The 11,638-nt window shown below is 38.9% G+C and overlaps 1 protein-coding gene across 3 annotated transcripts in view; it reads right to left on the bottom strand.

The window, feature by feature from the left end:
* Positions 1-765: 765 nt before the first annotated feature.
* The window catches only part of PPARGC1A (PPARG coactivator 1 alpha), a 345,221-nt gene continuing 334,348 nt past the window's right edge, over positions 766-11,638 (bottom strand). For all 3 annotated transcript variants that reach the window (XM_048942000.1, XM_048942002.1, XM_048942001.1), the window contains exons 11-13: positions 6,713-6,834; positions 6,212-6,363; positions 766-3,377 (exon numbers count right to left, since the gene is read on the bottom strand). In XM_048942000.1, coding sequence (XP_048797957.1) covers positions 3,274-3,377; positions 6,212-6,363; positions 6,713-6,834 — 378 coding nt within the window. In that variant the 3' untranslated portion in view covers positions 766-3,273. The remainder of the gene's footprint in view (positions 3,378-6,211; positions 6,364-6,712; positions 6,835-11,638) is intronic.

The following is an 11,638-nucleotide window of genomic DNA, read 5'->3' as shown; positions in this document are numbered from 1 at the left end:
TTTGTTTTTTTTTTTTTTTTCCAGCTGACCCAAGTATTACACCCCAGAGGCACAAACTTTCTTCTCAGTGCTGCTCTTGGTGATGGAAGCCCAACTGATTTTCAGAGCAGTTCAGTATGGATATTTTTTCCACAATTTTAGGCTCCCTCTGTTTGGATTTGGATCATTTTACCTTATGGAGGAATTACTTTGTTATAGCTCCAGAAAAGACCATAGTTTCTAAGTAGCAATTCCGTTACCTGTATTGCAGATGTGGTACTTACCACAGCGTGAAAGCAACAGTACAATCTTCATCTCAAAGACATACAGAGCTATGCTGCAATTTGCCGCCAGTGACAATGTGGCACATGTGCTAATTTGAAATGTTCTTGGGAGGGGGAAAAAAAGGAAAAACGGAGTTTATATTTTGATGGGTTATTTACTACAGTGTCTACAAAGGATACAAATAGCTTTATTCAGCAATCCTAGCTCTACATTAATTTCTATATGTAATCTGTAAATCCACAGAGGAAAGCCATCTTCAAGATAAGAATGCTTGCCAGGCCAGTGAAAAAAAAAAAAAAAAGATCTATGACTTTTTGCCTGCTTGGCAAAAAAATAACCAACGCTCCCCTCTTCCCTCTCCCCCCCAAAACAAATCCACACCAATTTATTCATGTCAGCAATATAGGGCAAAAGAAAATGTATTTAAAATGTAATCACATAAATTCAAAGGCAAAATAGGTAATGCATCTGGTCCTTGAACACATAATATAATCTACTAAATATTGATTTCTTAAAAATAATTTATTGCTTTTAATATTTTTCTTTACAACAGAAGATACTCAAAATCCAGAAAGGAAAACTGTAAACTTTTAGTTTGGCATTCACACAAAGTTAAAATACCTGCATTTTTAACCTACAGAGCAACAACGAGAATTATGCAGATTAAAGAATGTTACGGTTGTAACACAGAACCTCTGAAAAAGTTTTTTTTTTTTTCCTTTTTCTTTTTTATTTTTATTGCTACCTATCTACTGAGAAATAAGAAGCCGAAAAATCAAGCAAGCATCCAACAGGACAGATAGTGGAATCTCTCAGAACACAATATGCTGGTGATAAAATGAATGCAGCCATCAAAATCAACTGCACTGGCATGGGGCGGAATCAGTTTTCTAAGATTGGGAGTGGGAAAGGAGATTAAATAGTTAGGTGTGCCATACCTTTAAGAGGAGTCATGAATGCCAAACAGTAATAGAATACCAAATCTATACATTCGCAAGCAAATTCCAAACTTTGCTGATTCAGTCTAGAGACTCCAAGATCAGATGAAATTCTGATGCTCAGAATAGTAGTAGCTAACGGTTGTGTTTTTTTTCCTTTCACTTTCCTGAAGTTTCTATTTAATTTAGCAGAAGCAATGTCATCAGCAACAATGTCATGGGCACATCTGAGGCCATGCTAGTGCATAGTAAAAAAAACGAAAAAAAAGAAAAAAAAAACCAACAAAAACCACTGCTTCTGCAAAAGCTGAATTTTCAGACGAAGCACTTACTCCAAACTGACAATCATCATGCATCCTAGGTATAAAATTTCCACTGGCCTTTTTCTTATTTTAGTCATCTCATAATTTATAATAAATAGGATAATCATAACTGATAAATATGTCTCTTTAGTAAACAAAGGAATGAAGGATCAGTATTTATACAGGATGCATAACTGTAAAAAATATAGATAAATACCATCATTAAACTCTGCCAATGAAAAGATTACTGGCTTCGAGAACAGTGTTTAGACACAGAATTACTGTAAAAATCATACTGTACTGAGTACCTCAGCGTATTTTTATCAAATTAAAATCACAAAAATTAAAACAAAATAGCATTTTAAAAAGATTTCTGATCTCTAGTTCCAAAACTACTGTTGATACATAAAATAAAAACATTTCTTAATGATTACCCATTTGAGAGACTTTACATAAAATTATGGTATCTCCTAGAAAAATTTAGATGAGAAAATTTCATTCCCCTAACAAATTCAGTGTATAAAACTGCAAAAAAAAACCAAGCAATGAGAAAAATGTGGAAAAATACTGCAGAAGTGGTTAACACCTTTTGGGCTAGGATCATCATTGACAAAATTCTTACATAAGCTCACCAAGGAAGGGATGAATGTGTGTAAAGCGTTTTTGCAGTCAGACACACACACACTCGCACGTCCTCACCCACACGCTTTTCTCTTTTTTTTTTTACAATCAAATATATATAAGCATAAGTTCAGCTTTCTACATATGTTAGTGTACAATAATTGTTTCACCTCATATAATTACATTTGAGTATTCTTGATTAAGAAAAATTCAGCAGTTTTTGAAAAGAAGGCTGCATTTACAGTGCATAGCTGTAACAAAAAAAAAAACATTGTCATACAGTATGTACATAAATAAAAATACTCCATTTAACATCTGTAAATACTCAACTACTTTAGAGAACGTAGCAAATAAACTATCTGCGCTCACACCCAGATAGTTCTATCCAACTCTCATTAATAATGTAACACCACGTCCGCTCATTAGAATAAATCGCTGAACAAGCTGCACATTTGACCATTAACACGGCTTTGAAAACTTTGCTGTGGAAGATCAACATTGTAGACATTTACATGGGTGTCAGAATTAAAAGACGAAACTTCAAAATGTTAGGGAAGCTTTAGCCTTTCATTTTCTCTTCTGCAAGGAAAAAAAAAAAAAAAAGAAAAAAAAAAGAAAGATCTTAAAACTAAAACACATTGCAGGCTTGTGGGACCTGCGTTTTCTTCTGGATTGTCATTTATCACTCTGTTGTGAGAAGAAGCTTCATTTAAAAAAAAAATGCAGTGTCTGATTCCCAGACATCAGCAGCCATAGTTCGCAAATTTGTTCTTTTTCCGCTTTGCTTTTGTTCTCGTTTTGTTAAAATGCACTATGTACACATTTTGAAGTTCTACGTTGTAAGTGTATCTCTGTGGAACTGCTGCCATGACATGTGGTTTGCCCTCGGTCGCGAGAGGACCGCAGGCTGCCCCGCCACCGGTCACCCGCGAAAGCAAAGCTGACACCCATGGACACGCGTGTGCTTGCTGGAAAGCCATTCTGCCTCCTCCCTCCTCGAGCAGCTGTGTTCATGTAAACCATGGTTTTGAACAGAGAGTGTAAAGTAGGAGAAATTCCTAAGTATGACTTTTAATTGTCCATTATTGAAGGACGTGATGTCCGTGAGGTATTCGCCATCCCTCCGTTTTCCTCGGGTGTGATACATGTTACCTGCGCAGGCTCCGCTGTGCCTCTTTAAGTAAACTATCAAAATCCATGGAGTCATACTTGCTTTTAGTGGAAGCAGGATCAAAATCATCTGAGTTTGAATCTGAAACCCAAAGAGATGCAAGGTCAGTTAACAGGCACAAGGCGTTGGCGAGCGCTTCCATCTTTTTCTTTGTACAGCAGTATGAACAAACACTACAAAAATCACCCATCCATTCGGCATGGATGGAGCTTTCTGTAAGAACAAGACTTTAAAAAATGCATAGTATGTCTTCAGCAGAATGAGTGAACTGTAAAATGAATGTGTACATATTGAACCGGTAAACTCCAAAGAGCTACTCCAAAGACTGAGCACTGCCACTCTAAGACTCAGTAGTCATAGAATGGCTGAGGTTGGAAGGGATGTCTCAAGATCACCCGGTTCACATCTAGTCCAGGTAACCATCACAGGTGTTCTACCAAAAAACGCATTACGGTTCTGCAGCTGTGTTTTGTAAGGTCCAATATCCCAAACTTACTTTTCCTGAGATAGGTGATAGCAGCTGACTGTGCTGAAAGCCACCACAGCCTGCAGAGAGGCATGCAGGAGACACAGCCATGGGCTGACCTGCCGTAGGGCCTGATGCACCACACCTCCTTCAATCTCTCTTATTTTCTGCTCTGACTGTTTTGGTTTGCTTGTTCAGAACATGAGCAACTCAGAGCAGAGTCTCCATGCTGCTGCACAAGCAATCTCAGGTGGCACCTCAGCTCTTTGTAACATAAGTGTAACAGCAAGAACAGCAGTTCACCATCTGTGGAATGTGTGTTTTAGATGGGATATGTAATACCTGCTCCAGTGCTAATAGTTGCCAGGACATCATTCTGTTCCTAGAGCAAAGGAGGGATCACTTTGTGGCAATACAGTTCCACTGCAGCAATTACTGACTCGACTGCAAGAATTGTATTTCCTTTTGGAGTCATCCCTGTTCAGCACCGGCTCTCCCTGGTTTCTATGTCACAGAGAGTGCCATTTTCTTGCCATTTCTTCTGTTGAATTAATCAGAACTCCCCATTTACCTCTATAAGACATACTGTGAATTAAATGTTCATTACAAGTCCTGTTAAGACAATATCTTCTCACAGAGGAGAGGTGTTAAACTTCTGACTACTATTTTCAAGTGTTTTCTTTCTTCTATACTCAACCCAAAGCTGATTAATTCTTCCTGTCCTTGTACTAGCTCATGAATTTTCAAGTTCATCCTGCCTGTGTAGCAATATCAGATACACTGAAATACAGAGAATGCAGTCTGAAGTAGAGAGGCTCAAGCTGTCAACGGGACAAAGTGAAAATACTCTGCTTAGAGATACTCTGGGAATCCCACTCTGGCAAGATGTGCCAGGAAATACTCTCAGCGATGAATAATGTTCCAGGAGGGTTCCCTTTAGACAACTTACTTCAAACCCTAGATTTTCTGAAACACAGGAGGCCTTCACTTCCACTATCAAAGATAAGTCAAAGCAAGTTAAGACTTCAATCTGCTTATAACGTTTATATTGTTTTTATCAGCCTACATTTCAACAAATGCCTTGCTACCTTTTACATATTCAACATTACCTTATATCTCTCCAGAAGTCAATTGCCTTTTCTTAGCTTTATATTATCTGTATAGCCACTGAAGTGAATTATAGCATATTCATTGTGAACAATGTGTATCGTCTTTATCATTAATTCCGAAAATACATCAATTGGTTAGTGAAAATATATTTGTATTCACTTTCTGCATTGTACAAAGCCAAGGGCAGTAGATACAAGATTTCATTAGCACTGTGTTACAGGGTTATGCAGGGATTTTAATGACTGTGGTCATTTATTCATAAAAAAAAACTCCACAGTATCAGACTAACATAGATTCAGCAGCAAACTGTCCCTTGCTATTTTATCCAGAAAAGAGCATCTCCCGTACCATTAGACTATTTATACAGGCATCAGGAAAGCTTTAACATTTGATGAATACTTTCAAAGGTAATTAAATAAGAGGTGAGATTATAATATAATATTAAAAGGATGTTTGGGAAATCTGCATGGTCACTTTATGCACGTACATCAGTACTCCTCCTATAAGAGTTTTAACACTTCCAAACATCCTCCCAAGGGGAAGCATCATACTCTGACCCACAGCATAGGGCAGAACCCTACATTTACGCCAGAACAGAACTGGGGAAGATCCAGGTGAGTTATCATTCTGCTATCACTGTCACACACCAATGGGACAGCAACACCAAGAGATCTGCCATTCTCTCCACTGGCTGGAGCCTCTCACATCATGAGTGGAAGTCCTTGCAGGGAGACACATTCACACATAGGTGCTGATGGACAGTGTGAAAACCACCAGCTGAGATCTGTGCCCTTTGCTATAGGACAGGTCAGATTTGGTCATGAGTCCCTCTAGCTTTCAAACCTAAGAAACTACAAATCACATTTAAGGAGTATTTCTGACAAATTCTACCACACACTCACAGCAAAATAAGATTACAGCAAATCTGGGGGAAAGATGAGAGGATGAGGCTTCTACTTTGGTTTTTGTTTAAGGTTCATATAATCAAATTGTGTTAGAGAAGAGGAGCACACCAATGAACAGTAAAGAATTGAACAAGTTTTTGGGGTATCATTTCAGTATGGCAATGTACTATTGAATACTGGGCATTTGTTTTATTAATGATGGAGATGGGCTTTAAAAGAATTTTCACTGTCTGAAATATCTGAAAAAGTTAATACAGTGTACAGCTCTGATTCGTAGACTTTAACATGCAAGTGAAAAAGCACCTTCTTTAAATCCCTCACACCGACTATTCAAGTAACAGAAGCAGGTCACAAAAAACAAGCAGACTAAATTCTTCTGAGTTACAACATGGTTCCAGTTATGTACTTTAATTCACAGAGAGCAAGATACCTACCTAGGTCTGCATAGTTAGACTTGCAAAACTGCTTGCGTCCACAAAAGTACAGCTCAAAGTCAGGTTCATTTGACCTGCGTAAAGTGTATCCATTTTCAAGAGCAGCAAAGGCATCACAAGTGTAGCGGTAGGTGATGAAACCATAGCTGTCTCTGTAATTAAAAAAGACAGTCGTGAAAAATAAAAAAGCTAAAAAGAGTAAACACACATTTGTGTAACCCCTTCCTGAAAGCAAGAACTTGCAAGAGATCCAGCAGTGGAAATGCCAGAAGTACAGCATCCATTGATCGTCCTGTCATGCAGCTAAATACTTACTTCTGGGACAGGAAATCTCAACTAGCAAGATTAATAAATGAGGATGAAAGAAAATAAATATGGTTTTGAATTCAACATGCCATCTGTAACAGTACTTACACTTACACTCCCGTACCAGTAATCTTACTGCCATAATTTTTTACATACGGCAGCTCTCAAACAAGAGCTTATTTGAAAAGTTCTTACCCATCATCCCGCAAATTTACTGTGCACTCCTCTATTTCACCAAAAACTTCAAACCGGTCCCTCAGTTCTTTTCGGGTTGTGTCAGGTCTGATTTTACCCACGTAAATCACACGATGCTCTTCCTGTTAAGAAAGAGCAGGACAAGATTTTACCAAATGTGCAATACAGAGGACCCTACACATACATGCATACAAATACATTCACACGGATAGGCAGAGGATGCATATTTATACTAATAGTCACTTGCAGAAGATCTACTGCATTATGATTGAAATATTCTCTCCTGGAAAGCCTTTAAGGTATTTAAACGATGCCAGATTTTTTGGGTAATTTTCTCCCAGAAGGTTTCATTGAGTGCTGTCACTGTTCTGCTATATAAAATGACAGACCACTCCCTCTGTATCTTATTGCATCTTTTTCCCTTCCATCTTCCCATGATCTTGCCCTTTAAGACTACAAATTCTCCAGGACCAATCCCCTTTCTCTTACTAGCTATACAACACTGGGAACTAAGTTGTGAAGCAGCATAAAATAATGCAGCAAATGTGTAAGTGTATCATAAACATAACAAAATGGATTCTAGACATAACATTATAAACTCAGATGACTCATTAGCTGACTCATTCTGCAATCAGCAGTTCCATCACAATCTATACCTTAATCAGAGGGAAGACTGTGAGGAGTCCAGAAAATGAGTTTTATTAAAATAAATATTAAAATAAATAAATGGAGGGAAGAGAGAAGAATAAAATATTTCCTGTGGTCACCACTGCCTTTGGGTTTGCTAGGAAGAAGAACATGACAGAATTTCCTGATTTTAAAGATTAGGGGGTCATTTGCAGGTTCCTTTGACACTTGGCGCAAACTAACAGAGACGCTTTAAAAATAATCGAGTCATGGTCATATAGCTCCTTTCTGAGTGAAAATGCTCAGGAGAATGACAGAAAGACGGGGAAAACCTGTCAAGAGTCACTTTAAGAATATTTGGATTAGCACCTTACTGGGGACAAAGTCATTCAGTGAGTTGCAACCAAAAAAAAAAGTAAAAAAAAGATCTTCAAACCACTGACCTTAATAATCAGAGCAAAGAAGTAGTAGCTTTAGAAAGCCCCAATGCTCTGATTGCCTTTGGCCTGGAGAACTACTGGCCTCTTGCTCAACCCTTGCACACACCCATGTGTCTGTTCCATAAATTGTACCTCCATCAAATTCTTAGCTGGTGTAAATCTGTCAGTCAGTGGAGCAATGTCAGTTTAAACCATCAACTTGGGCACCTGAGACTTGCATAGAATGTAGGTGCTGAATTCCAAAGGAGCTATACTGACTGCTGAGAATTCTTGACTATCTTAACCTGGAGGTGCCTAAAGGCTAATGGCACCTCAACTGTGCAACGCTGAAGGCTCTAGGGACCTAAATACAAATTTGCATTCCTGCTCAGAAGCATCCTAGCTTGAAGAGTAAGGTACCTTACAGTGACACAGTTCAGCTATAGCACAAAATGTATGTTTTCTGAGAGTCCCTAGACAGGTATAAGACACCAGTAATTTCTGGACCACAGCTAATTGGCACACATAAGACAGTAGGACTGAGATCAGACCACAATGCTTGTGGAAACAGAAATTATCCTGATGCTGCTTCTTTACTTGCTTGAGCACTCATCTGAGATAAAGGGACCATCAGAACTCCTCTTCACATGGGTATGCAAAATCATGGTTCCCTGTTCCCAGGACAGCACACTGCTCCCCGAAGCTGCTTAATGCGAAATGAACAAACAATTCTTGCAGCTGGAAGTTGAAACGAATGTACCTGCCTCCCAACAGAAGACACTTCTCACTAGCGTACTGAGTCAACTATTTTTGCTTACACTTTTCCTGGCCTCGCAAATCTCAGGGGCTCAAATCCAGTTCATCTATGCTCCAGAGAAATTAAAGATATGAGTCCAAAGCTCCAGAGAACAGCTCCCACTACTCTGACTTCTTGGACAAAACCCCTACTCATTAAGGTGTGGCACAAAAAGTGATCACTGCAACTTTCTGGATCCTTTGTATCCCTAGTTGGCCAACTGGAGACCCTGACTGCTCCTCCAAAGCATGTATATGCTCTTCTTACTTGAAGAGATCATGTAACTGTCTCATTTAAATGCCTGAAACTACTGCTTCTATTGATTATCCAAGGAACCAAGGTGATAGGATTAATAGTCCTCCACTGTCCTGCTGGGACAGACAATTTCACTTTTAAATGTTATGCCCTCTAAAGTTCACCATTTAAAAGCTGTTCTTGCTCTTCGTTGTAGGCATAAAGCCTAAAGAAGTTAGCACAGCTAAAAGAAGGGTAAGCATGCTCACAGATGGCCATATATTTATGAAGAAGGGTTACTTTACAGACAGTTGCTGTTTCTTACTCCTACTCTCCTGATTCAGGAGTCTGAGTAGACCTTCTACGAACTAGGAAATATAGACAGCAAGCAACAGAAATCTGCATTTCTTCCATTTCCCCCATTCTCATTCTGCTTCCTTTCAGTATGGCTGGCTGCTATACACTTCAAAAAGAAGAAAATCTGCATATGCACAGTAATTACTTTTTCAGACTGTTTTACCAAATCAAGAATTTAACTGCATTGAAGCACTTGATAAGAAACAATTCCATTGATACTTGCTATTGAACCTAAATGGCTGACCAGATGGAGCAGAACATAACATAGCAGACTGCTTAATATACTTTAGCTGAGATAATACATCTCGACTGAAAAAACATAATGTTTCACTCCCTGACACGGAGATTGTTATATTGCAGAGTGATGGAAGTAACTACTGCATGCTCTCCCATAAGTCTGTGTGCATGCCTTTGCAATTTTTACTTCCTCTATCCTTCTAATAACTTTTATATATCTAATATCCCTTTAAGACAACTGTAATAAAACAAAACTGAACAACTAAGAAACGCCTGTTAAACTATCATTAAGGGAGTAAGTTAAACTTGCAAAATTAAGGAAATTCAAATTTAAAGCTGAAATGCACCATATGTCCTCTAGTGTGTACATGAGGAGATGTTCGTTCAAGTATTTTTTTTAAGCAGAATGCTGTGATGGTATGAGGTACTGGGGAACACAGGATTCATACAGCACTGTCTTTATCTTGTTTAGCTTTGGCTTATTTAAAGTGGTTATGAAAGAAATATTTGTATTTAAAAAGACACCTGCATTTTACTCCCATTAACAATAAGAGTTATACAAGCCTAACAAGATTATAACATACCTCTAAATGTTAAAGACCCTTATTTTGTAACACGTCGCATGCTTAAGTCCATATGTGCATATTAAGTATGCTTTTTACTGCACTTGTAAGAGGAGATGATATACGCCTTGGAAATTTAGAGAACTAGGGAAAAAAGCTTTTGTTTTCAACTTAATGGGGGAAGACGAACCTGAAGGAAACTCCAAACAATTGTGTTCATATTTCCCTCTTAGAAATGCAGATGATTTACAATCACAGAATCATAGAATCATCAAGGTTGGAAAAGACTTATAAGTTCATCTGGTTCAACTTTTCACCTGCCACAATTTTGCCTACCAAACCATGTTTGTTAGTACCACATTTACACATTTCTTGAATGCCTCCAGGGATGGTGACCACCTCCCTGGGCAGCCTGTTCCAGTGCCAGACCACTCAAGTTTCTCCTAATATCCAACCTGAATCTCCCCTGGCTTTTAAGTGAACATAGTTCATTGTTTTACCAAGTAAATAAAGAAAAAAAGAAGAGTGTAGACAGCTTCCTCAAGCCCAGTACGTCTGTCTCCTTTGTCTAAATTTCCTTCTTCTTAATCTTGCTCTTTCCTCCTGGCAGTAAAAACAATTGAAGAGGCAAATGTGGCAGAGAATCTTAGACTGAAAATCACTATTTCAAGTACCAAATTAAAGTGCTAGAACATTAGCATGACTGGAGAAAATAGGACCAGGATATACCTTCACAAATTTAAGTGTCAATAAAACTATCACTCACCTCCAAAATATCTCTGATGTTAAAGGTCTTTTTGTCTTGCAAAGGCTGTCTACAAAATTCACTTTGTTTCCCCTTCCTCGTTCTTAACCTTTAATTTGATTAAATCTCAGGCCAACAGACATATTAGTTTTCACATGTTTTTTTGTACCTGGCTTCTTCACCTAACATTTGTTTTCTTTGCCTGCCTCTCCTTACTGCACCCTGGGGTGCTGCTGTCCTCATTTCCCCTACCATTTTTTGTCTGCACATCTGTGGTACATAACTAGCTCTCCAAGAGCTCAACTATGCTCTATGTGAAGATACGGCTAAAAATGAGAAGAAATTATAAAGTTGAGGTCTACCACAAGCAGCATGGAGGAATAGGATCTGGAGCTGTTAGCTGAACATGAGCCAGCAGTGTGCCCATGTGGCCAAGAAGGCCAATGGCATCCTGGCTTGTACTAGAAACAGCGTAGCCAGCAGGACCAGGGAGGTGATTGCCCCTCTGTACTCAGCACTGGTGAGGCCCAACCTCGAGGCTGTGTTCAGTTTTGGGCCCTTCACTACAAGCATGTCTAGAGAAGGGTATTAAAGATGGTGAGGTCTCTGGAGCACAAGTCTTGGGAGGTGTGGCTGAGGGAAGAGGGATGGTTTAGTCTGGAAAAGAGGAGGCTCAGGGGAGACCATATCAATCTCTACAACTACCTGAAAGGAGGTTGTACTGAGGTGGGGGTCGACCTCTTCTCCCAGGTGAACAGTGACAGGACAAGAAGTAATGACCTTAAGTTGTGTCAGGGGAGGTTTGGGTTGGATATTACAAAAAACTTCCTAGTGAGGTATTGGAATAAGCTGCCCAGGAGATGATGAAGACATTGTCCCTGGAGGTTTTCAAGAAAAGGATAAGCATGGCACTGAGGGATATGGTTTAGTGAACAAGGTGATGATGGT

Source organism: Lagopus muta, chromosome 4 (assembly GCF_023343835.1).
Source record: "Lagopus muta isolate bLagMut1 chromosome 4, bLagMut1 primary, whole genome shotgun sequence".
Classification (NCBI taxonomy): domain Eukaryota; kingdom Metazoa; phylum Chordata; class Aves; order Galliformes; family Phasianidae; genus Lagopus; species Lagopus muta.
This window is presented reverse-complemented; position numbering and strand designations above follow the sequence as displayed.